Here is a 25983-nt window from a genome sequence, read left to right as displayed (position 1 = left end):
TCAAGTAATCGATGGTAAATTCCTCTTCCTTTTGAATTAGTTGAATAGTTAGTGGCCTAATATTCTTCAACTTCTTTCTATGTCTCTATGTTTTTTTTTTTGTACGAAAAGTCATTAAAATGCCATCGACAAAATCCAAATTTTTTTATTTTGGCTGGTACACATTCCTGTTGAGCATGACTTTAAGATCGGTTCGAGAAACGATTTGTTGAAACAACAAGTCTTATAATGTCTTATACTATTTTTTTTTTATAATTTCATCAATTAATAGGAATATTTGGCGCACTTTCCAGTTCCGATAACACACACAGCTAATCGAAAGCGCGAAGCTATCGATTGTTCTCATGGTTATTGTGCAGCGGAGATCGGAAAAACGTGTGAAAAAGGTGCGTGACTTTTTGTTGTGGAATCCAACCCGATTTTCATAGATTTTTCCTCCCACGCAGCATTAACGAGCAAGTATGTCTGGACGCGAGGGCGGTAAGAAGAAGCCTCTGAAGGCGCCGAAGAAGGACTCCAAGGACCTGGACGAGGATGACATGGCCTTCAAGCAAAAGCAGAAGGAGCAGCAGAAGGCTCTGGAGGCGGCAAAGGCGAACGCCTCCAAGAAGGGTCCCCTCGTCGGCGGCGGCATCAAGAAGTCGGGAAAGAAGTAAAGCTGCCACGCCTCCATCTGTAGTCCGCAACCCACTGGATTCTGGACGCTGAATTGCCAGCCGAAGCACACCCATGTGGACCATAATCTTTTTATACTTACGATTACCATTAAATAGATCATTGTACGTCAGGATAGAGATTTATTGTTGCGACACATTCTCTCGGGGATTTCCCTCTAAGCGCGTGGGAAGCTCGACTGCGTCCCAGGTAGCTGGACGGATTGCGAGGCCACGGCACAGGCGGCAGCTATGTGCTCCTCCAGTTTCCCCTTTGGATGACGGGCCAAGTGGTGGGCCAGGGCCCCAATGAAGGCGTCGCCAGCCCCCGTCGTGTCCACCACTTTTTCGGGCGCCACTCTTGGCGCAGCCACATGCTGGCACACGCCCTTGGAGTCGGCGGAGCCGAATACAGCTCCTAGTTTGCCCAGAGTTATGATCACCGTGTTGGCACCTGCCGCTATCAGCTTTCCAACCGCATCTTCGGCTTGCCTGGCAAGAGTGGGACCCGATTTAGTTGGCAGTACCACTGGTTTCCGCATCGCACTTACTCTACGTTGCAAATGTCGGGCATCTGAGTCATCAAAGCCGCCTCGCTTTCGTTCACACAGAAGATGCTGGCCAACTGGAGCAGTTCAGGGGGTGTGTCGGTCATGGCCGGAGCCGCGTTGACAATGGACACGCCCCGGAAGGTTCTCAGAGCGGTCAGGGTGGCCTCAACCGGCGTCTCCAGCTGGCACACCAGAACTTTGGCTTCCTGGAAGAGCGCCTCCGCCGAGGAAACGTCACACGAGCTCAGCCGATTGTTGGCGCCCACCACAATGATGATGTTGTTCTCGCCGCCATCTGACACGGCTATCTGGGCCACGCCAGTCGTCTGCTCCGCCAGCTGCTCGACGTGGTTGACATTGACGTGCTCCTCGCGCAGATGCCGCAGATAATCGCTTCCGAAGGTGTCTGCGCCCAGTTTGGCCACCAGAGCTGTGCGGGATCCTTGGCGCGCGGCAGCCACACACTGATTGGCGCCCTTGCCGCCGTAGCCAGTCTGGAAGCGATGCCCATGGAGCGTTTCTCCGGCTTTCGGCAGACGGGTCGTGTAGCTGGAAAAGGTGTTGTTGTCAGATTCTCCTTGGGATAGAGCCTTCTCTGCCCACCTACCTTATAAAGTCAATGATGGCCGAGCCGAATACCAGCACTTCCGTTTCGGCCATTGTTGCAATTGCACTAGTCTCTTGTGGATAGTCTGTTATTTATAGTCTCTTGTGGAATGGAGGAGCAGAGACGAGAGCTCACTGCCTCTTATCACTCGAGATTACTTGACCTCGGCGGAGGAGGGGCAAGGGCGACAGCGGGGCAGTCGAAAGAGCACTATCAGCCAACTGGCCCAGTCCGCTTCTGGCCGAGATCGGGGCAGAGGTACGGGCGATAAATCGACGAACTATAGCTAAAATACCAAAAATACCATGCTAACCGGATCATTTTTATTTCGAACGAATGTTGTAGCACGAAACTTTCGATTGTTTTCGATTATAACAATTGAAATGCTTAGTAATAATATATGTACATATAAATAATAATGGAGAAATCGTAGATATGATTGTTTAATTGGCTTTTGTTTATGCAGACTAAATTAGGACCAGCCACTGTTGAAATACATAAGCAATTTCTTATTTCTGTTATTAAGAACGTTGTTTCTAACTACTCATTTTCCAATATAATATAATTAGTTCTAAATAATACAGGTAGTGTTATCTTTTGCGTTTCAATTTAATTCAAATCAAAACCGAAATCATTCCAAAAACATTGTTCCATTGTTTTGAAAGATTCCCTCATTCCCTCAAATAGAAAGAGAAGCTATCATTTAAAGCATAGTTTTTTAATATATATGTATATATGGAGAGAATATATGGATGGGTCTCACGATTAACCAAATGAAAAAAAAATAAATGGGTAATACATGCGATTCCGAACTGAGTTCTGTCTCGTTTCGGGGCACGGATAGAATAACAAGACCCGCGCCCAAGTAAACGATCTTAGGAGACGAACGACTAGTGCACCTTCTTGTTACTTCTTTAAGGTTTTGCTTTCTGTTCTGGGAATGCGTGGCCGTGTGTGCCATGATTATGTCGCCCCATCTCTGGCTTAACTTCTCAATTTACTAACATTGCTATTCTCTACTCGACTCGTGGCTGTAGGAGTGGGAGGACCGTGCTCTGGATGGCACGGCCAGGAAGTGCCAAGGCAATCCTAGATACCAGCCCGCTCCAGAGCATTCAGCTGGGTGCCCAGGCGCTCCTCTTTGGCCTTGCGCTCCGTACTGATCTTCTTCGACCACTGGTACGTGTTGAGGAACGTCTGCACGTCGGTCTTTCCGTTCAGGAAGTGCTCCACGTGACGATCGCAGTCGCCATCGGCATTGGAAGCTGCAATCTGAAGAAGCTCCTTCAGGGGAAATTGAATGCATGTTACGGTTGGGCATCCCATGCTATTTGCTTCTCAAGAGAACTCACCCTGATATGCTGAGGAGCGTACTCATCCGACTTCTTGAAGTACTTCTTGTTTAGCCGGTCGCATTTCTCGCCCAGGTTTTTTAAAGCTGTAAAATCGTCGCTGAGTCGGCGCTTCAGCTCCACCAGATGAATGCCCTTGCACTCGTTCTCTCCTGGATTAGAATACAGAAGGCTTAGATAGATTTGCCAGCCTCGGGCCGTGACCTACTAACTTGATATGATCTCCACCTGGTCCATCATTGAATCGAGCTCCTCGTTCAGGTACTGCACCACGGACATCTCCTCGATGAAGTCGTCGAAGAACTCGGGATCCCTATCCAGCTGCTTCAGTTCGTCCAGCGACAAAGTGCACAGGTTGGGCAGGTTGTCCGATTGGCCGGCCTCCTGCTCCTTGGCCTCACTGCTTTCGGCCGGAGGTCTTTGGGCAAGAGAGTGGGCAAGGGCAAAATCCTGTGGTGTGGTCGGCATCTTCAGTTTTCAATCAAAATTTTCGAATGTCAATGTGTCTGCGTTAGATCTATTTTAAATTTAGAATTGTGAAATGTATAAACGGAAGTTTACCGGTTTACTGAGTTTTACGAATGCCGAGGATAGTTGTGTCGAACTGGAGCACTCACGGAACTCCAAAGGAAGTTGGCGAACCCGGTTGCAAGACTACCAACGTTTCAAGGGACTTGCCCGCTTTGCGTGGTACTCAGCCAATCTTCGGCTACTAATGTTCTGATCTTTTATGCTTTGCCTTCGGATTGGAAGCACTGGTTTTATATGCCCCGATCGAAGTTGCATTTTCGTTCTCTGTCCATCTCAGTGCTGCCACCTTGGCTAGCTTGCCGCCAAATTCGGTTAGCGTCTGGGGCGGTCAGCGGGAATCCAAGTCGCTCCCGCTTTCTTCAAAAGATTTGGCTACAATAATAATTCTTATACATGTCTTGGTTTTCATTTAACTTCGTGAACTTTTTGTTAATTAAAAACGTGTAAACTAGGCACTGGCTCTATCGCATCTGCAAAACACATTTCCTAGCCACAGCCAAATCTTACAAGTGACTTCGCTTCCATCTGAGTGCTGAATGCAGCTTTGGCTTGTAAATTTAGCCTAACTTTTTTTTGTTTTAATATAATTAATTTTTTGCATCCTTGGTTCGAGCCAGTTGGTGGATTTGGACAGTGTGGCAACCCTGGTTGCCAGCTGCAGACGCTTGTTTACATTTTGCATCTTTACATAACGAACTCAGTAACTCCAGTACATAAGCACACTATGGCACTTTTCGAGATGAAGTGGCTGCGCCGCTGGGTGAGGCGCAACACGAATCCCATACCGGAGCACCGGGCGGAGCTGTGGAAGCGGCGCTTGAGCATCGGGTACGCCGTTCTGGCCTGGCAGGCATTCGGCCTCGTTTGCTACATGGTCTACACCGGACGCAACGACTGGGCCAAGTACTACGGCTACAAGACGGAGGAGGAGCTGGCCCTGTCGCCGGCCCAACAGTTTGCTAAACACCTGAGGGTCGAGGGCAGCGGCAAAATCATCAGGTTCTCCGGATTCCACAAGGTGGAGGAGGTGCCCTTCGACGCCAGCGAGGTGGAGCGGGTCAAGGAGTAGCTGTAGTTCCCACCAGCTCAGTGAACCATCATTTTTTTTTAGCCATCGTATGTTTATTGCCATTAAAGCTTACAAATCGCACTTAACTATGTTGTGGCCTCAATAGGAAACCGTTGTGGATCCAAAATGGTTTCACGTCCCCGAGCATCAGATACATCTTGATGGGATAGAAGGACACTCTTAAATTTCTTGTAGTGTTCTACATTTAAATTTCGTAAGAGATTAAAATGATTTCAAATTTAAGGTACGGCAGTTTTAGTCTTTGGTATGCGTCGCTGTGGTATTTGCAGACACTCAAGCGACAGCCACACTAATGCAGCGCAAAAGTGAAACTAATCGGAGATCTCCCATCGCCAGCAACAACAACAATAACAAAACGCAACAACAATAAGCAGCGACGCGACGTTGACCGCGGACAAATCGTATCGTGAAGCGATAACAAGCGACCACAATAACAAAAGCAAAAGCGTAACATATTGGCAGGCTGCAACGGGACTAATCACGGCTATTGGCGTTGGCCAACTAACCAAGTAACGACTCCGGTAGTCCGGTAATCGGTGTCCCCGCGAGCGGCTGTGATTCCAATCGGAGATTGGCATTCGGTGACTTCTATTAATAAAGCAACAAATCGAAGAGCAGCAAGCAGCATCCTCCTGTGCGGAGTCATCTGTTCCATTGCGCACAAAACAAAACAAGAAGAGACATGTAAATGAATATTAATAGCCCGTCATCAAGGGGAGGTCATTGGCTATTTCTTTCGCTCGTCCGCTCCCTCAGTTTCGCCTATAACTGCACTTGCTCTGTCTGCGAAATAACGGGACTCAACAACAAATGGCATTTGCAGATGGCTGCCGCCGCATCGTCTAATTGGAATTTGTGCAAAGAAGAGGCGTAAAGAAAACAAAAAAAATCTGCAAATAATTGCTAATTAGTTGCATTTCTGCCATTGTTCGAAGGCTTCCTTGCGAATTTTTAATGTAATTAACGCGCCAGCTGTTTTTTCGAGTGTGTTCCGTGTGTGTGTGTAGCGGTATCCAAAGCCCCCGATCTATTTTGTTTTTACTTTTTGTTTTTTTCGGTGTCCAGAAACAACGAAAAGCCAAAGGTGCAAGTGCGTACAAATAGTAGTGCATGCAAAAACGGCACATTCCGCCCTACAGAAAATACAGTTAAAAGGAAAGGGCGAATCTAGGAAAAGTACCGTTTGAATTCGATTGTCTCTGCGCCTTCTCCTCACCATATTTCTCCGGCACTTCTTCGTTTTCTACATTCGCCGCGGGAAGCAGGGTGAGTAAAATAAAAAAACAAAAACGCAAAGAAATGTAAAGCAGATAGTTGTTGTTGCTGGTGGTTTTGATACGAAAACCATCAAAGAGCATTATATCAATTTCGGGAAAGTGAAATTTTGAAACTTCCACTTTCTGCTTCTGCACCAGCAACAAAAACGTAAGCAGCGCAGCAAAACGTAAACCATCAACAAAGCAACTTTACAACTCCGAGCCACGCATAAATGTATATATTAGCGAAAACGAAACTATTTTCTAAAAATAATTTATTGTGACCTCCGCTCATACAACAACACACAATGTACGTAAAACAAGCGGAGCAAACAAAGGTCGATAAACACGAACAGAAATACATATAAATATCAAAAAAGAGCCGCGTCTAATTCAAGTGGTAACGGTGAACGAGCAGTGCGCCGCGACTGCGCAGTCCACTGTAGCGGCTTCAAATCGCTATTGCTTGCCCCTTAAGGTTTTCCAACTAAGTTCCACCTCGGACCCAAGCTGCACATGACCAGTTGATTCTTTAACCTGCCTTTTCATGGGCAACTGCCTGGCGTTCTGGGGACGCTGTTTTGAGGAATGGTCACCTCGTAAATTAATGTCTCTGCTGAAAAGATCTGTCACCTGATCTCCGTAATTTCCTTAGTGTGGGAAAAGCGCCGATATAGCCAACAGTTTGGAGCGTAGCGCACATTTCTTTGGCGCGCCAAAGCGGAACGTTTGTAAACGCGGGTGTTACAAAAACCGTTTCTATTTTCTAATTGCTGTGCTTTAGAACTTCACCAACTTTAGCTGGAAAATGTTTGGAACCCGCCGGACAAAACTAAATCTCACAGATCTTTTGCCTTTTAGACGCCAGTGAATGGCCGGGGGGCTTTGAACCCCCCTCATGTAACCCAACTGAAAAAACCTTCAGCCTCTTTTATTCATTATCATTTTCCCTAATATTTTGGGGGACGGGCGGTAAGCTTTGTTTCGGCCTGGCCTTTGGTCATAGACCTCTAATGTACGTAGCTTGCAAGCAATACGAATCATAAAAGAGCCATGCGATGGGGAAAGAAAGAAGAGCAAAGAAACGTGTAACTGGCAGAAATGCTGAAAGCCGCGAATGAACCCCTTCTCCTACGAACGGCAGACACGCTTTCCTGCTTCTTGCGGTTTCTTTTGCAGCTTTGCTGCCCTGCTGGCTTTGATAAGGCCCACGCTTGAGAAGAGGCAGCACAGGAAAAGCTCAGAAGAACGGGTGGCAGACTTATTCAACTGGCCGACACTGAGGGAAAGTAAAACTCTCGCCATTTCGTAGTGCCATGTTAAATTCGTCGACATCATCTGGCATTCCTGCTATAATAATGGCACATAGTATAGTTTTAAAGGAAACGGAAGGATGGCAAGAGAGGATGGTAGCGTATGGAAATATTCATGTCTTTAACCAAATCCCTCTAGGTTTATTTCAGTGTACTGGAGAAAATTTGGCTTGCCCTGACTTTGATAAAACTAAATCAGTTATTATCGTTTTTAGGAAAATTATTATACTTAGCCACGCATTCTTGGGACACAAGATATGTACATTTAATATTTACATACAATTACTCAAAAGTTCTTGCTCTCCTAGCAATTATGGCCTTCGACAGAAGTGCTATGTTTATTATTATGACAACATTTCCAATAAGTCCAACTATTTGAAAGTACCCGTTATTCGCGCCCAACCAGTGTTGGACATCGTGTCACGCATGCGCCGTGCCCGGAGCTCCCCGGTATTGAGTGTTATCGGGTATATCGATAGGCGCCGTCGACTAGACACTTGTTGTTGTCGGGAAGCAGCAGAAAAACCGAAACGCGCGTCGCTTTGTCACCAGTTATTCGCTTATTTGGTGTCGTGCGTAGCTCGCCTCGTTTTGCGTAATTTACCTTTGTTTCTGTTTCCCACCGTAGTATGTTCTGCAGTTAAGGTTTATGACAAATTAGCAATGAGCAACAAAGTTCTTCGCTCGGTACGTACGCGTACGTGTAAAAGTGTGCGGGTATTGTTTGAGCATCGTATTGGTGTGCGTGTGAAGTTGGCCTTTCGTTTTGTTGGCGTATTGCAGTTTTTTTACGAAAGAGTGTGTGAAAAGGGAAGGAAATTCCTTTTATAGCTATCTGGTGTACATAGTTAAACAGCATTGCCTATGTTTGATTGTTGATGCGTTGATTCATTATCCACCTTTCTCTCACTCTCTCTTTCTGATTTTCATTCAATTACTGTTCCCTTTCTGGCAACTCCATTGTTGTTGCTGCCTCTCGTTGAAGGGCAATCAGATCTCCCCTCTCATCCCCTCTTCCGCCCAACATCCTGATTTGCCCGCTCTCCCAGCTCCGCAGTTGCATTTTAAGTATTGCATAGTTCCCGAATTTGGGCGCGCATTCAAACTGCATCTGGAAATAAGAATTCCAATGCCAAGTCGGATGCCGTGCTTGTGTATTCTGCCCACTTATCCAACTTATCGCTGTGCCAACATGATAAAGATAAACCCCCGCCAGGTGATAAGAAAAAACTCTCGTGTCCATCGGCAATTAGGCAAAAAGTGTTTCTCTGAATACATGAATTTAATTTCATGTTTCGCTCGTGCTCAGCATGATGTCACTCCACTGTTTGCGTTTAAATGTTTAGCCCAAAGTGAAATACAAAATTTGTATGTTTCGCGTGGGTCGTTGTCACAAAAAAGAAATCCGAATGAAAATAATTCGAGGCCATACATGGCAAACTAGCTAAATCCTAAGATCTGACTGTTTTGCAACACTTCTGTTCGGCGTGTTGCAACTTGCAAGTGCAACTCCGCTGGGGTCAGCTGGCAATGCCATTTGCTCAGTTGCACTTCATTTGTTCTCCTGTTGTCTTTTCGCTCCGTCGTGACATGACTAATCCGGCTTGCATGTGAAAGCACACACGCATACTGCCCTGGGTGGTGGAGAGCGGAGAGGTTGGGGTGGTCTCTGTGGACAATGGGTGAAGAGAAAGAGTCCTCTCTTTCGCTCAGAACCCCAACGCCTACAGCAGAGGCTGACGTGAATTATTTGTGGGAAATGCGATCAATTTGTACGCCACCGGTCCTCACAAGCCTACATGTTTATTTTATTTGATTTAACTTCTGATGCTGGTGACTTGGCCCCGTTTGTCCAGCAGCGTACGTGTGACTTTCAGTGTGTCCAAGTGCGGCTGTCGAATTGTTGACGTTGTAACAGGGCCCGGGCCAGAATACAGTGCGCCTTCAATTTAACCGTTCCAGAACTGAATCCGAGCTGGTAGAGGTGGACTTAGCTTCAGTTTTGACAATCAGAAATCACGGAGTGCCTTTAATTGATAATCGGGTGTGAATGCAAACGCGATTGTGCGTTTGTTTTGGTTTCTCTCTTTATCTCCCTCTTAGCCGCTCTCCCAATGACAATAACAATGCAGTGTGATTGTTCGTCGCCGCAAGCGGGTTATATTGTTGTGCACTTTGCCTGATGTTGCATGCAACACGATCATCTGTTGCTTGTGAAATCCAATTTCAAGCCCGATTTTCTCTATTCATCGATTGACTCATTCGTCGCCCGTTTTGCAGTACACGTTCCCAACGAAATAAGTTTATAACCAGAATCTAAAAAATAAAAGAAGTGACAAGAAAAGTGTGACGACAAATGAAAAAAGATGAACATGTAAACTAAATTTCTACAATTACACATTAGAAAACATTAAAAGCGCAACGAACGATAAAAGATCAAATTAATCAAGTTTAACTGCAAGACACAATAAATGATGGTTGATATTAAATAAGTTTAAAAGCAACAACTATATGGTTGATGGTTCACGTTTTGCAACGAGCAAGGCAAGACTGGCAGCAAGATGATCAAACTGAAATCCTTGTTCCGCAGAGGACAGGGCACCTCCAGCTCCCATTCCTCCAACTCGTCACACAAGCAGCAGCAGAACTCCTCAAACAACAATCGGCAGAAGTCGCAATCGAGCACTTCATTGAATACCGCCCACGAGCAGCAGCAGCAGCAGCAGCAGCACAGCATCACCGCAGCAACTACAAAGTTCTACGCCCACCAGGAGACGGCCACTTACGAAAGAGGCGTGGATGTGGGTGACGAGGGGGCGCTACTGCTGACCAACCAGCAGCAGGAACAGAGGCGCCAGCAGTTACAGCAGCAGCAGCATCAGAAGCCCCAAAGCAACACCTTGCCTCAAAAGAAGTCCAAGCTCAAGGGACAAAAGCAGCCCAAGCTGTTGCCAGTGCAGCAGCCACACAGCAATGCACCTGAACCACATGATCCACAGCAACCACTGATGACTTCCCTGGCAGCAGTGCCGCAGGCTTCAGCGACTGGGAGCTCCAGCAACAGCAACATCAATAACAACAACGCATTGGCCGCACTACAAGATGGTGGCGCTGCTGCCGCCGCTGCTGCAGATTTCTACCAGCAACTAGCAGCAGCAGCAACGGCAACTGCAACAGCAACCTCGGCGAACGGCAGCAACACCAGTGCTGATAGTCCGGTCAGCTCTTTTCCCGCAGCAGCAGCCGCCGTTGCGGTTGCCGCTGTGGCAGCAAGCAGCTACCAACAACAGCAGCAGCAGCAACAGCAACTCCTAAACAACGAACAGCAACAACAGCAACTCCTAGAGGTAAGTTAAGTCCCCACTTGTTGCCCAGTTTTCACATAGTAATCGAAACTCAACCACACAGGCTAACAATAAAATGCAGGAGCTGCACAAACAGATGGATAGATTCAGAAGCGAGCAAATGCAACTGGAGACACGCATCACGGAGCTGTTGCCATACCAAAGCGAGGTGGCCAAGCTGAAGGGCGATCTGGTTAAGATGCAGGTGCGCAAAAGCTCGCCAGGGGTGTAAATGGTGAAAGATGGTTTAAGTTGGCTTACGGGGGGTAGTAAGCGAAAACGGGGACGTTGGCTAACCACAAGTTGCTGCTGTGTTGTCACGGCTGATTGATGTTTTTGTTGCCTCTCCCGCATTGATGAATTCATCATATACACTTGCACAAAGGGGGTGGGCTAGATTTTTTAGTAAGAAAATAAGCTATTTTAATTTACTAGCTAAAATATAAGCATACGTTCAGAGGTATCTTTTATTCCTTGAATAAGTCCGTTAAGAATTAAATGTTAGTAAGCAAGCCTTTGAGTTATACCGGCGTTAAAAAGCTTTAGTAAAGGGTATTACAGGCAAAGCCGAGTTCTTGGACGCTGCGCTTCGCTACCCTCACTTATCAACGCATGTTAAATACGATATAGCGATATAGCGCTCCTTTAATTGGGTGTAGTAGTCTGCTTTTGCGTCGTAATGCAACAGCAGCCACATTAACGCAGCCCAGAGAGAAGCAAAACTGATCAGTCTGATACTTGTGCTTCCAGAGTCTACAGGAAAAGTCCCAGATGGAAATCGGCAATTTGAAATACGAGAATGAATCTCTGCGCAATCGGCTACGGGACGTAGTAAACTCACCGCTGTCGGATGCGGAGAAGCACCAGATCATTCAAGACTCGCAGCGGCTGCACAGTTCAGCGCCCGCTTCAATAGCCCTGCCCAGTGTAAGTACTTTCAGACGATTTCTAGTGATGCAAAAGACCCTAACATTATCCCTATTTCCTTTCCATATTCAGACACATGATGCGCATGATGGTACACCCTGCCTCACTCCCGACTGGGATAAACAATCATCCTCCAGCGAGATCTCTGTAGCCTGCCTGCAAGACAAGATCATTCAAATGGAGGAGACACACTACTCCACTAACGAGGAGCTACAGGCTACGTTGCAGGAGCTGGCAGACTTGCAAACCCAGCTGACGGATACGCAGACAGAGAACGAGCGTCTGGCCGAGGAGAAGGATGTGCTCTTCCAGTCGCTATGCCGACAGACGGAGAAACTAAATGAATCGCGTACGCAAATCAGCACGCTGCAAGAGCTGTTACTTCGGGATACCAAACAGCCTGCACCCGAAGTAAGTGCTTCGGAGAGAGAGCAGAAGCTTCTGGACCTGATCAAGACATCACAGGAGGAGCGCGAGGCAGTTTTGCTCAAGCGGGAGGAACTGGGAGCTGAGCTGGCGGAAATGAAACAGGCCCGGGAAGCTGGCCAACTGGAACTGCAGCGCCAGAGGGAACGAATTGCCCTGCTGGATTCTCAGTTGGATGCAGCAAACGCAGAGCGGCGGCAAGGAGAGGCTCAGTTTTCTCAGGCCATGGAAGAGATATCGCAGAGGGCCATCGAAATCAGTCGACTGAGCACTCTTCTGGAGAATGCGCGCTCAAAGATCGAGGAGCTAGAAGCAGATTTGTCCAGAGGAGACAAGACAGACCTGAGCGAAGTGCTGGATGTGGCCAGAAAGGAGAAGGATGCCCTAGAAGAGCGTGTGGCTGAGCTACAAGATCAGTGCTCTCGCAGCCAAGCTGAGCTGAGAAGGCTACGTGATCAGCTATCCGGGCTAACTGAGGAATGCAAAGTGGTCAAGAATAACGCCAAGTGTGCGGTCTCCCACCTTGAATACCGCTTAGAGCAGCTCCAACGTGACAAGGACAAAATAGCTGGCGAATGGCAGGCCCTGGAGGAACGCGTGGCCGAACTGCAGGTTCAGTGCAAATGCCATCAGGAAGACAAAGCCCAGTTGCAATCTCTGCTAGCTGAAACTCAGCGCCATCTGGGCGACGTTCAACTGAAGCTGGGTGAGGCAGAGTGTAGACTCGAACAGGAGACACAGCTGCGGCGCAAGGAGGCCGAGGAGTGGCAGCAGTTCCAGGCCGACCTTCTCATGACTGTGCGAGTGGCCAACGACTTTAAGACTGAGGCGCTCAGCGCCCGGGAGCAGCTAGTTCTCGACAACAAGACGCAGAAAGAAAAGATCAGACTGTTGGAGCAGCAGCTTGAAAAACTTTCCAACCAGCGTAAGTCCAATTGCCGTCTGTCTATGTCGTCAATCGGTAATCTTTAATGCTTTTCTTAACCCTTGCAGAAATGCAACAGTCGGAGACTCCGCAATCCGTGCTGTCCACAGTTCAGCGTGAGATGGAGATGGCCACGCGACGCAGCAAGCTTAGCTTCAGCCGACAGGACTCGCGGCTCTCCGTCAAAACGCTAATTGAGAGTATTGAGAATAACAAAGCGGTAAGGCCTGTGAAGCATTAATCTTCCCCAAACCATTCCAAACTATTTTGGTCCTACAGCAGGGAAAAACCGACGAGTCGGAATCCCACTACAGCTCGACGTCGAGCCTAAACAGCGGGACTCCTGACCTGGGCACCACGCCCATCATCTTTCCTCCCTCCAGTGACTGGCATGAGAGCGTGAGTATTCAATCGAAAATGAATTTGAGTGCTCGTGCTGTATTTCTGAACTAATGGCCTTGAATTCTCCACAGATTCGGTTGCCTGTGCTGCAGAGCAGCAACTTGCACGTAAACGTCGGCAATCAAGCTGGTGCCGGACAGGGCACCAATACTTCATCTGGCAGCGGAGGAGATTTAGCTAGCACTACCAAAGCAACTTTGCCGCTGCGCGATCAACAACAGCTTGCAATGACATCTACCCAAACCCAGATACAGAACGTCTCCCAACCTTCTACGCCAGCCACGCCCAGCAGCGCGGGCAGCACCAGTAGCGGCGGGTTGCCGTTTGGTAACGTCTCAAAGTCATTTATCAGCGGTAGGCAGTTTTAATCGGCGTAGATGTATTCGTGATCCTAAAGTCGACTTTTCCGTGCTTCCCAGGCGAACGCAAGGACCCGCTAAACATGCTGGCCAAGAACGGGGGTTCGAAGCGCAACGCCCTGTTGAAGTGGTGCCAAAACAAAACAGTGGGCTACCGCAACATCGACATCACCAACTTCAGCTCGTCGTGGAACGATGGGTTGGCCTTCTGTGCTATCTTACACTCGTATTTGCCGGATCGCATTCCGTACGATCAGCTGACTCCCGCCAACAAGCGTCGCAACTTTTCGCTGGCATTTGCGGCTGCCGAGTCCGTGGGAATTGGCACAACACTGGTGAGTTTCCATGGCCAACAGAAGCTCAACTTGTTTATTCTTATTCTTATCTGAAAATTTCGCTACCAGAATATCAATGATATGTGTCAGATCGAACGACCCGACTGGATGCAGGTGATGTCCTATGTGACGGCAGTCTACAAATACTTTGAGACCTAGAGGAGGGAACTTAAGGACCATCTGCTGCCCTCCACTTGAGCTCTTTTGTGCAGTATTCGTGGGGTTCCCTTTGCTTTCAATATATATGTTTGTTCTTTCGCATTCATATTTGTTTGGTGTTGTGTATATTCAGTTCACGAAGGAGAGCAATCTAATGTTTTCTCCAATTCCTCTAGCTTGTACGCTTTTTCCTGTAATGCCTCTTCTGTTTTAGTGCGTCTGATTCCCTTGCCCATGTACAATGGTCGTCCGATGCAGCGCCCCATATTCAGACATCGCTACTTTTAAATACCTTTGTTTTTGGGTTTTAAAGACAAACCCTAGTAATAAGTATAAGCAAGAGTTACATTTTTTTTATGAAGCTTCAAAGTTTGTTGGAACGATCGTACCAAGGACAACGATGACTATCCCAGCCTGTTCCCACTGCACATGGGTGTTTATATAGGTATTTTTTTATTGCGTGGTACAGAGTTTATTTTAATGCGTAAATCGACGATTGAGCTGGACGATTATTAGCTTGACGACGAAACATTACTATACAGATAATAAGGAGATGGACTAGCTTTAGCGTATATATAACTATTTATTTCAACTAATTCAAATCACTAATTTAAACATAAACAAAATGTATTTTTAAACGATCTATCATAAAGAACAATATGCTGCAAAAGGCAGTAAGTCAAGTAACCCCCGTTTGTTTTCTTTAGCTTGAATGCCTTCATTAAACTAGGATAAGCTGCGGGAAGCAAATTAAAATTGCTATAAAATCTGCTGCGTCCGAAATTTGCATTTTTCCTTGTAAAAATTTCTGAGCCGCCGCTTATTAAAATAAATCAATCTTGGCAGGCGCACAAAAAGTAAAACTGGAGCCCTTGGAAAATGGGGGAGTCTCATGTAAGGCGTGGTGGAAAAACTTTCAAAATGGCGCTCCTTCAGGCGCAAATTTCCCTCGAGAGGGAAATTTCCCTTGGAGCAGGAAAGAGATGGCGTCTGTACGTTGGCTCAATCATTTTGAGGGCGGGATTCCGGATGTGGTTGGTCGGATTTCTGGGGATGACGGGCGGCTGGGGTGTGGCATGATTCAGAGGATTTAGGTAAGGGTCCAAACCACACCGCAGGGGGTGGGCAATTTCTTTAAAATTAAAACAAGCCGATGATTGATGTACTCGAGGCTAATGAAAAGAGACAGGCAAAGCTGGGAAGGATAAGGACAGGCCCATCGCTATTGTTCAACGAACATGGTTTTCGATCATATAATCTTCTATATTTAGATAACAATATATTTCAAAATTGTAAACGATCAAATATTGTATTGTATTGCGAACATCTACAACAAGACTGTACAAAGTTCGGCTTACCAAAATTTCTCTGTGAATCATCCGATCAGTAGTCAGTCTCACATATATAGTCTATAATACGTACTTCCAGTAACAAAAAGCACAAAGGACAAATTAGCTTGCAATGCAAATGGACCTATATGAATGACAATATATCAATAACGATAAATTCGAGAAAAGCTAGTAATACTTTCTAATAACAAATTTTCTCACACGTTCATCAAATTAAATTTCTGGCCGGTAAAGGTGGTCATTCGGCAGTAATGAACAAACCTGCAGCTGCTTGGACCGGACTATTATCAAACGCTTTCGTGTCTTTTAATTTGGTCCGTGCGTTTGGGCAAAGGTCACGTAGTTCGAAAAGCCTTTAAACATCCATCTACCCTTTTGTTCGCCGCGCGGTGCAGGGGAGAAGCAAATAGTATCTGTCAATTAGGCGGCTCCTTGTTGTGGTGAAACTGTCCTTTTTCGGCACATGTCGAAAATGAAATTAAACGCTGACGCATCTTTTGCTGACCGGTGGCCAGTCACCGAAACTTGTGCGTATATTTGACGGGACGGCCTTTGGCTTAGGAGTCTTGGGGAAATGGAGAAAAATGCTTGGTCATAAATCAAGAAATTGGCAAAAATAAATTTCAATTCGGGCAACATTTTAATATAAGAAACAGACTGGGCACAGGCAGGCAGCCACGAGTGCGGGGACACGTACATATTCACACACTTAATGGGTCGGTGGCAGTGCAACTATAAAAATATTATCTATAGTTTCCACTCAAATGCACAGCGGCACTTACCGGACGCCGCTCGTCCTTGTCCGCCCAACCACCCATGTGGATAAATCATAATGGTTAATGTGACTGCGCAAATGGATGAGCCAGGCGGTATGGTACACGGAAATAAATTACTGTTGACTGTTCTCATTCATTGTTGTCGCGCTTGCAGTATTGAATTTTGCATGTTAAATAAAATGTCGACTTACACGCCAATCTAGTAAAAACGTATCTAGTTTTCGTATTCAAAATTGTATTTATATTTTATTATTGCACTCCCTCTTATTGCAACTAGTTCGAAATGCATATTAACAACATATTTTCGCAGTTTTAACGAAATTTTCTTTAACAAAACGGAAAAAACACACAATGCTAACTTGAAAATTGACAAAAGTAAATCTGGAGGAAGGACTATTTATTTTTTAATATTTATATTCGACTTTCGACTTTTGTATTAATTATTGTATTGGTTTTCAAAAGCCAAACTATTTTTTAAATTGTCTATGCTTAGAGTGTAGAAATACCACATTTTGTTCATAATCATTTCTCCTTATTCTAATGACTTTCAATAAATTTCTAAAATCCGTTTTATTTTCTCTGTGCAGGTACACATATGGACGTATATGCTCCAACCGAAAAAAAACCAGACACGTTGGCGAATGTGGAAGTGAATATGAGTGGTGAGTAAGAGTGGGTGTGGCTGGGATCCAGATATATATCTGGCTATATAGATAGTGAGGGGTGGACATTGCTCATCCAGGTCAGGTCATGTCAATTCAGGCGTCGGAAAATCGTTTTGTGTGCGTGTCATTTCTGGGTCATTTGCCATATGTATATCCGTAAAAGACCTGATCCCACCAACAACAACTACCCCAACCCGGTCGGGAAATGCGGGCGGACATGGGAGATATAGATCGACTCGATATATACAACACGAAAACATTGAATAATCGGTGTTTGGCAAGCCAATTGTATATTCATACACTGCCTTATACCCCCAACATGATCAAATTCCAATAGAAAAGGAATGATTTATTTTTGGGCGATTTTATGGGAACTGGATGAACTAGATGAACTAGATAGAACCTGTTGTCACCTCTTGCCAATGTGCTCCACATTTCTGGAAGAGAAGAAGAAAGCCACCCAAACAGACGCTTAGCCACATATTCGGAAAAGTTCGCTTCCTGTCAGAGATAGTTGGATGCTAATTTAGAATCTAACTTTGACTCCTTAACATTCCGCTTCTTCTGACACTTCCGATGTGCACAGGCAAATCCTGTTTACTGCCTGTCAACTTAGAAACAATTTTCCATGATAATGACGCCGACGATCGGAGCAACTTTGCGGCGGAAGCAAAGGCTTTTCAGAAACGGAGGAACGCGAAAAATGGAAAATGAGGAAGGATTATAATAGGGTAATGGAAAATCGAAGAGCGGACAGAGATTAAATACACTGGGCAACATTTCCGGTCTCGAAGAGATGGTCCAGTTGCATGACGAGGCCGCTACGATTTGATTTCCTCTCGGCAACAAAGAGCTTTATGATTTTCCGGTCAATACAATTCCAGCGGCAGCACTGCATCCTTACAAATCAACAAGCATGACACATTGCTGCCCAGCCATTGTTGTCAGCTCGGGCTTCTTTGCTCGAGGAAGTACTAAAAAACACAATGGAACAGGCCAAGGGCTCTGCATGTGACTTTTCGGCTATTGGGCTATTCGGCTGTTCCGACAGCTCGGCTGCAATGCCAGTCACAATGGATCCACAAAGAGCCATTGAGTGCCCCGCGGACCTCCTTAACCGTCTACCTAATGCCATCCTGCTCTCGGGCTGAATCTGAAGTCGTTGGGTCATCGAGGCTGAGGGTCAATAAACAACGTATTGTTGACCGGGTTTTACATAATTGGAATCGTTGGTAAAAAAAGTAACAAGGCAGATAGATTAATTAACTATTGCATGATTTTAAGATGTCGAAAAGGGATACAATTAGATTATTGTTTTAACAAAATAATTAGTTACTCCGGGTAGAGCTCTTTTGTGGTTATGCCTGCCAAATATTTATCCCAATCTGTCTTTCGACATTGTGCACCCCCACAACTGGCCCAACTGGTCGAACTGGCTTGTCAGCTTTGGTTTATTCGACTAAACATGTCTAAATGACTTGCACGACCTTCCTGCTAAACGATCCCCATAACGATTCCATAAAAATTCAATAAAGATTCAATAAGGAACTCCGCTGTGCCAGAAACCCCTATTCGTCAGCAAGGGCATAACAAGACTCATGAATCCTGTCCCACGGGCGGAGTCCCACGTGGTCAGCTAATACGCATCAGGGCTTACGCCGAGCCAATAAATTTGTTTGTGCTCCACCCACTTTCCCGTGCTGAAGAACCCCTCCGATCTGGCACGTCCATCCCTGACTTCTTGCCCTGTATCCTTGGGCCGCACTTGGCTGCTGGCTCACTCTGATTTGCACGCATGAGCTCCCTTTCCTGTGCACAGGGAGAAATAAATACCACTAAAGTGTTAACATTTCTACGCACAATTTTAATTTTCGACTTTCAACTACAAGAGTGTTTCTGTGACTGTTTCTGTTACGCAGAGTTAAACCTACGAAAAACAGTACTTGCATGATTTAGCTCGAATTTTTTGCACTTTGCGACCTATTGGCCTTTGAAATCTCAGCCTCCTGCCTGAAGGGCGTGTCAATGTTTGTTTGGCACCCCTCCTTGCCAGCCCGCTAACCAGATTTCAATTTGTGCCGAGCGAGGTGTTTATGAGATTTCGAGCTGCCGCTTTTAAATGACCAAAATTCTTGTGTCCGGGGAGAAATCGTGTGGCTCGACGCCCCCGCTGAACCCAAAGGATTCGTCTGGGAACTGCGTGTGCGTCCAACGAATCGTTTGTGTGCTTAGTTTTATTCTGTCTTTTGTTTGATTTTGTTTTGCTCTGTTTGGTTTGGTTTGATGTAATGTGACATGATGGTTTCATCAAAAGTGCATTAAAAACAAAGCACAGCCGGGGAGAAGTCAACAAAAGAAGGCGGAATCGAGCAGTGTGCTGAGTGATGGGCGGCATCCTGCATCGTGAATTTATCTATGTGTTCTCGGGATAAGCCGGCTTAGATTTGTCACTGGGTATAGTCTTCCTTTTGTTAGATACTTAACATTTTAAGGGTTCCCAAGCACCCTGGAATCACACTTGTTTCAATTATATCGGGTTTCTCGAAGACCAAAAGACTGTATTAGATTCGCTGAAAACGATCTGTGTTGTCAACTCTGCGGTACCCGCACTTCGACAATGGTAATGTTCCTAGACTCGAAAGAGTCTTCAGGTCGCCACTATGGGAGGGCTCTACCGGATCATAAGTTCGTTCTGATTGCGGAATTACAAAAGATCGAATCAGCTATGTGAATGATTTTGGAAAGCTGCCAGGAATTGCCTTGCAGGATCTCACTGACAACTAAATTTCGTCTTTAATAGAGCTGTGGCAAGTGGGCCTGGAGTCAAATCAAGGCAGCCAAAGGATTCAGACCATTAAGTTCCGGAAGTGAGTTGATAACCAGACAACAAGTACACAATTGCAGTCGACCACTGGCACGAGACAGGTCGCAGGATTCCGGCATTACGGAGCTGTCCTGGCCAGAGATATTTATGCGTTTGTGTGTTTGTTCGTTGCAGTAATTGGCTGGCGGGTCCAACAAATCACGCTTGTGCATATGCAAACCGCCAAAAGAAAAAGACAAGCCAAGTAGAAAAATGAACTAAAGCGATCAACTTTTTGGGTCGCTGAAAACGGTTCCTCGCCACCTTCGTGGTTAAGGGGATATCTGCGAGAAGGAATTCGATGGAGCCAGAGACTTCCATGCTTAATAGATACTTCATAATCTAATTCAGAGAGTGTAGTAGATAGACTCCTTCGACGAGGCTTTTATATGTTAACCTTGGCCGAAACATGTATTAGATTGAAAAAATTCAAGAGCACTCGGAATATTGCATTTAGTATTCATAACCGGAGTCCTATATACCTCTTGAAAACCTGCTATCCAGTATTGCGGTCCCTGGGTGGAGTTTATGTTTATGTGAGTTACTTTCGGCTTGTGTCCAGGCTGGACGAGTAAATAAATAAAAGAGCCGTCAGTGGAAATTAAGCAACCCTTCCGTTGCGAATAAATCAGCATATTAATCGCATAGCCGAGTGCAGACCGCAGTGACTGTGCCGCCACCCCGTTTTCCACATTTTCTCCGCCTCCCGGAAACGGAAACGCACACACAGTTAGCCACACATCAAAACTGAATTTCAGTCCTGAACCCAATTCAAAAATCGAGATAGCTTCACCGCTCAAGTGGATTTAAATTGGTTTTTCGAAACCGCATTCGAGATTGGGTTTTAAAATATTTAGTTATTTAATGCTCCTTGTTGCTCTGTTTGGTTCTGTCTGCCACTGAACGGCGACACATTTCCGCTTCCGCTGGCGAGAAGCAACTCTGGCTGGTTTTCATTTGATTTGACTTTCACGTTTCATTTAGCAAACGATTTCATTAGTTAAAAAGCGCAGTTTCTTTCCCTTCTTCGCTCGCCAAAGGGGGTGACCTGAACATATTGTCCATGCTGGACTCCCTTTCATTTTTCTCCCTTTCAATCGGGCGGGCGGAGTAGAATCTTTTTGTGTGCTCTGTTCCTTTTTTATGCCATTCAAGTTTGTTTTTCCGCTTAAAGTGCTTTTATTGAATCTTCTTATCGTTTTTTATGGCCACTCACCCAGTGGTCCATCGAGCAACGACACCCAACCCCCCGATTAATGCTAATCTAAACAAATTCTGTCGTGAAGGGTCCTTGGATCCCTCGTTCCCGGAAATGTTTTGCTGCTGGCCTCTGGTTTCATATAAAATATTGTCAATCAATTCAATTACAAGTCGACATCATTGTTACTTATTGTTGACGTCAATTGTCCGGCTGTAACCCCTCCGGACCCCCTGATTTATTGAGTTCCTCGAAATTCACTACACTGACCACTCCACGACCGTCCCTAGTCCAAGAACCCAAACGAGCACCCCTTGTTTTCTCAGTTTCCATGCTCGTATTCTTGTTATAAATATATGGACTCTTATTATACGGACAGGCGGACATGGCTAGAACGGCTAGGGAGGTGATTTCGATCAAGAACATACACTATACAATTTACCTATGTTCATATTATATGTCTACATGTAACGGGTTTAAATATCCATGTTTGGATACTCTGCCACCCAGGTCCTTATGAAGATTTAAGTCTTGGCGGGGCATTCCCAAACTTAGCATATTCAGATTCCTCTGATTTGCGGGAGGGTGTCTACTCTAATTTCCGATGAAACCCTCAGTTGCGCCCACCACTTTCAGTCGCGGGCAATTAGGCGGCACACACGCCCGCGGGCGGTCAGTGGTAAGGGGTGGGGCAGAGGACACGTTTTGAGGCAACCCTTTCAATGACTTCCGTTCACTCACTTATCTATCGCCACCAGATTGCCGCTGTCGCTAATTGCCACCGAAGAGCCTTTCCAGTTTTATTTTCATTTGCATTTCCATTGATTGATTTCCCCTGCGATCGTGTTTGCTGTGTGTTTGTTTATTTACCAATAATAATGCAATAAAAGGCCAAAAAGGTCGAACTTACAGAAGGAGTGGCTTCGCCTTCGACGTTCCACACAGAGAAAATGTTCACAAGTTTAATGCGCCGATTCCATATACTTCCCAGGTATTTCACATTCGATCATCTCCGACAATGCGGTTGTATTCATGCTTAATAGCTATTTTATCATTGCACTTACAAATTGGCTAACATCTTTTCTCCCAGTGTCCGTATACAGGTGCCTCGCGAGCTGTTCCTTTGTCTGCTAATGGCTAGGATCGTATCGCATAGGATAGTATCGTATCGTATCGTATCGATGTCGTGGGAAGGTGGTGCTAGGAACACCGGCGCTTGGCGCATTTATATTCAAATTAGTCGATCGACACTACAGCCACCACCAGGATACACAAACAGAATATGAAAGGGACACTCGCCGAGGTCATGAGAGAGTGCAAATTTATATTGGTTTAATGGGGTTTCTCTTTGTTTTGTCCGTGATTTCGCGGCTGAGGGGGAGTATATGCATTTATTATGAGATATGCGTGTGCCCTTTATGCAAATCATGGTAACGCAATATATAAATTGATGTTCGTGGCCTTTTAATGGCGCACGCTCCGCGAATCCACATGCAACTCCCCTCGATCTGTCCTTAATGCTTTCATTAGGGGTAAAATCATTTCTGGTTCCTTTTCGACTTATTGACATGCTAATTAGGCATGTGAACATCGAGTCGATGGGAAACGCGCAAAAACGGTGCTGACTAAGCTAGAGGGCCAAGTAAGATAGATACTTGCTTCTTTATAAAATGTTGTAATAGCAGTGAACTCCGTTGACTTACTTTGTTTAAAGATATACGTACGTATACGTCTGTAATGTAAGACTTACCAATCAAGTCCTGATACTATATTACATTTTCAATTACCTTACATCCTCTATTAATTATTTATCGGCCTAATCTCCCCCGATTAATTACGCATTTCAGATCCCACAGAAACCTGCTGATCCTTGTTATCCCGCCGTATCCGCCGTGTTTTCCGATTGCCCACCCCCGGCTTTTCACACCCCATTAGAAAGTCAATCTGTGAATGCATAAAACCTCATTCACACCCATAAAGTATACTTTTGGTATTACTGGGTCAGCAAATCGTCAGCATATTGGCCGCATCTTCATAAATAAGAAAGTGTGACCGCGACGCACCCCAAACTTCGAGGGGGTACCTTTCGAAAACACACAAGAAAAACACAATGCGGCACGTGCGGGCGGAAAAACAAGGGGGTGTTGCAAAACCCACACACAGAAATACAGAAACAATTGACTCTGGACAAGATTACATGACAGGAAATTCAATTTTAAAAGCAGCTGCCACGTGTCGTTTTAGTGCTTGAAATTGTTACAGTTATTGCCTTGAGGGTGGGTGTATATTTTTCCGAGCCCGCCGAATCCATCCAGTCATCCTCCATCGCTCATCGATGAGTCCGTTGATTGTGTATGAATACCTAATGCCCTTTTCTCTTTTCAAAATTGAGCAATAAACGCGCGGCGCGGCGCTTTTAAATTGCGTTACAAATAAACAAAAGGTGTGGAAAGCGGAAACGGAAACACGCCACCGCCAACGTGTTAACAGGGGTGGCTTCCCATGCTATGGGCTGGCCTTCACTATTCAGTATTCAGTATTCAGTGTTCGGTTTTCAGTTTTCAGCTTTCAGCTTTCAGCTCTGAAAGGCCTTGCGGTGGCCAAAAGGGCGAGTGATTGACTTAATTGACTATGAAAATGAGAAATTACATGCTGATAATGACGCTGGTCGCGAAATGAGCAACAACATTATTAAAATCGTCAGATTCCATCCGCCACCCCGAAAAGGCAGGACTGTAAAACGCGCCATCAACTTGCGCCTTAATTTGATTTGCCTTCCCCCACCAGTCTGCCATCGCCTCCCACCCACCGCTTTCCCAACCCCGCCGCCGATTTATGACCCCGCATTGGCTAATTAGAGCTGCGCCCCGCAACTTTGTAAACCCCATTTTTCACGGCGGGATCAGGACATTGTGTTCGCCGGAGAGTTTGGTCATTAACATTGCATTTGGCCTGTGGGCACGATTCCTGCCAGGAGGTGGAAGCCCACCGGACAGTTGTGGGAAAATGCCTTCCCTTTTGTATCCAACTCTTCTCATATTAGGAATTCAAAGACCATTCCATACATTCTCCATTTGATTAGGATTCCTAAACTATCTACATTTACAGTGCGCGTGAACAACGTTATAAAACTTCACAGGCTTAGCCTATGAGTCATGATTAGCCCTGTTAAAGTGAATATTATTATTGATAAAAATCCGTATTCTGTAGGAATTTCCCAGTTAGCGAAAATGGCAAGTTACTTGGGCCCAGAACTTCTGCATACACATTTATGTAGCTGCTGAATGGCCACTTATCGACTATTTTATTAATTGCAATCTTATTTATTTGTTCAGTTCGGAATTGTGGTTCCTGGCCTGATTCGGTTTCGTTTGGTCTGTTTTGTTTTGTATTTAATTTCCACGTTTATTTTGTGATAAATTTATGGTTTGATCGGACCGTCTGCGCTTGTGTATACGTTTGTATATAGGGTATGGCTGCCTTAATCAATTTTTCATTACAAACTGGAACCGCGATTCAGTATCCGTATCTCGACTATATCTGTGTCGCCGATGTCCACCCGTCCACAGCTTTATCAATGCCAAATTCAAGGAGTTCCAGTTTAAGGCCCGACCATTCGAAAATCACCTCCGATCAGTGTTGTAAGCAATGCCCCTTCTCCTTCTCGTTTGGCTCTATCTCTATCTATCTATCTATCTATCTGTGCAGTGGCACCGTTCTTGGGGTACAAGTGTCTGGAGGGGCCCCTCGATCATTTCAATTCCGATTCGGAGCCGGCTTTTTCCATTGCCCAATTGGCATTAAAAGATATGGGTAAATGAAAGGGTTCTTACAAAAAACAGCGATTAGCTGGGAAATTCGCTGTGAAACCGTTTCCTCTCCTCTGAAAATATAAGAGAGAACGCAATAGACGGCTCTCTCGAATTTTTGATACTCTGGAGCATACGCTAACTTGCTCAGAACTTTCTTAATGAGAAACTAACTCGTATTGTTGTACTGACGGCTCGAATGAAATTATGGACTTGAGTCGCGATGCTTACCAAGAATATACGTATGGGTTCGGTTCGAAAAATAAATAAAGTCAGTAAATAATAGTCAGTAAAATAATAATAAGTTCGAATTCAAAGCAAGCCGGGAGTCGTCGTAATGAAAAGTACCAAGCAAAAACTGACAGATTAAACGCCACTGAATCCACCAGGAAACCCCGTCCCCTCAGAAAAACTCAGTTGTAGTTAACACTGCGATAAGCTGCACATTTGTACTTGACATGACGGTCATGCATGCTTGACCAGGTGGGGCATCGCAGACGCGGAGGTGGCGGGCGAACCGAACCGAATCGGATCGGATCGGGCCGATCGGCCAAATAACTGTCCAAGCAGTTGTGAGACATATCGCTGATATCGTCGGAGGAGTGGTACGGCGTCTGGGGATTCCGGGGAGAGGGCAATCAGCTTGGCGCAGCGTGTAAACGTCGCGGGTTGTCCAACAGTCAAACAGCCCAACAGCCCAACAGGCAGTGGAAATCGGGCTTATCGGCGGACTTTTTGGGTGGGGAGTTCGGGGGCGAGAGAAAATATTATTAGTTTATTTCACGATTGTGCTCCTGCCTTTCAGCCCAGGGCTATATCACTGGCCCACTCTAATCTAGATCATTGAATTGTATTGAAATGTACTCACTGGGGCCATATACTCGTTTACGTAGTATACTATATATACTGGCACAATCAACATCCTGTCCGCTCCGATTTGCGCGATATAGGTATGCAAATGATTAGGCCACGATTAGGGGCTGTACTTGGATCTTTGCCACTCCTACTCGTATTCCACACATGTAACACCAACCCCCACCCACCAGATAAGGGAAATCGATGGCTTTATGGCCACATATATACTCCAACGTTG

At 45.7% G+C, this 25983-nt stretch overlaps 5 protein-coding genes across 12 annotated transcripts; 3 read left to right on the top strand and 2 right to left on the bottom strand.

Annotated features, from left to right (window-relative positions):
* The first annotated feature begins 280 nt into the window (after positions 1-280).
* Positions 281-787, top strand: LOC117148890 (translation machinery-associated protein 7 homolog). The gene is made up of 2 exons (XM_033316594.1): positions 281-386; positions 447-787. Exon 2 carries the CDS (start codon positions 462-464, stop codon positions 654-656), a length of 195 nt encoding a protein of 64 aa, XP_033172485.1. The 5' UTR covers positions 281-386; positions 447-461; the 3' UTR covers positions 657-787.
* On the bottom strand, positions 785-1864 carry LOC117148885 (ribokinase). Its single transcript, XM_033316587.1, has 3 exons — positions 1812-1864; positions 1205-1753; positions 785-1145 (listed from the first exon to the last, which is right to left on the bottom strand). The coding sequence occupies exons 1-3, from the start codon at positions 1862-1864 to the stop codon at positions 833-835; spliced, it is 915 nt and encodes a 304-aa protein (XP_033172478.1). The 3' UTR covers positions 785-832.
* Positions 1865-2510: 646 nt separating this feature from the next.
* LOC117148886 (vacuolar protein sorting-associated protein 37A) lies at positions 2511-3994 on the bottom strand. 3 transcript variants are annotated; one of them, XM_033316590.1, is made up of 4 exons: positions 3725-3994; positions 3376-3631; positions 3164-3315; positions 2511-3095 (listed from the first exon to the last, which is right to left on the bottom strand). In XM_033316590.1, exons 2-4 carry the CDS (start codon positions 3629-3631, stop codon positions 2901-2903), a joined length of 603 nt encoding a protein of 200 aa, XP_033172481.1. In that variant the 5' UTR covers positions 3725-3994; the 3' UTR covers positions 2511-2900. The 3 variants fall into 3 exon arrangements, with proteins under 3 accessions (XP_033172481.1, XP_033172479.1, XP_033172480.1); XM_033316588.1 differs by having other exon boundaries at positions 3376-3680; positions 3725-3993; XM_033316589.1 differs by having other exon boundaries at positions 3376-3669; positions 3725-3993.
* A 327-nt stretch (positions 3995-4321) lies between these two features.
* LOC117148888 lies at positions 4322-5006 on the top strand. Its single transcript, XM_033316593.1, has 2 exons — positions 4322-4810; positions 4870-5006. The coding sequence occupies exon 1, from the start codon at positions 4419-4421 to the stop codon at positions 4761-4763; it is 345 nt and encodes a 114-aa protein (XP_033172484.1). The 5' UTR covers positions 4322-4418; the 3' UTR covers positions 4764-4810; positions 4870-5006.
* Positions 5007-5960: 954 nt separating this feature from the next.
* On the top strand, positions 5961-17017 carry LOC117148879 (cytospin-A). Of its 6 annotated transcripts, none has more exons than XM_033316568.1 (10): positions 5961-6050; positions 9944-10700; positions 10762-10902; positions 11448-11624; positions 11697-12975; positions 13044-13195; positions 13255-13374; positions 13449-13731; positions 13797-14071; positions 14141-14336. In XM_033316568.1, the coding sequence occupies exons 2-10, from the start codon at positions 10362-10364 to the stop codon at positions 14228-14230; spliced, it is 2856 nt and encodes a 951-aa protein (XP_033172459.1). In that variant the 5' UTR covers positions 5961-6050; positions 9944-10361; the 3' UTR covers positions 14231-14336. The 6 variants fall into 6 exon arrangements, with proteins under 6 accessions (XP_033172459.1, XP_033172455.1, XP_033172454.1 ...); XM_033316564.1 differs by lacking the exon at positions 5961-6050 and adding an exon at positions 7845-7980 and having other exon boundaries at positions 9634-10700; XM_033316563.1 differs by lacking the exon at positions 5961-6050 and adding an exon at positions 7845-8040 and having other exon boundaries at positions 9634-10700.
* The last annotated feature ends 8966 nt before the right edge of the window (positions 17018-25983 follow it).

This window comes from Drosophila mauritiana, chromosome X, assembly GCF_004382145.1.
Source record: "Drosophila mauritiana strain mau12 chromosome X, ASM438214v1, whole genome shotgun sequence".
NCBI classification, from domain to species: Eukaryota; Metazoa; Arthropoda; class Insecta; order Diptera; family Drosophilidae; genus Drosophila; species Drosophila mauritiana.
This window is presented reverse-complemented; position numbering and strand designations above follow the sequence as displayed.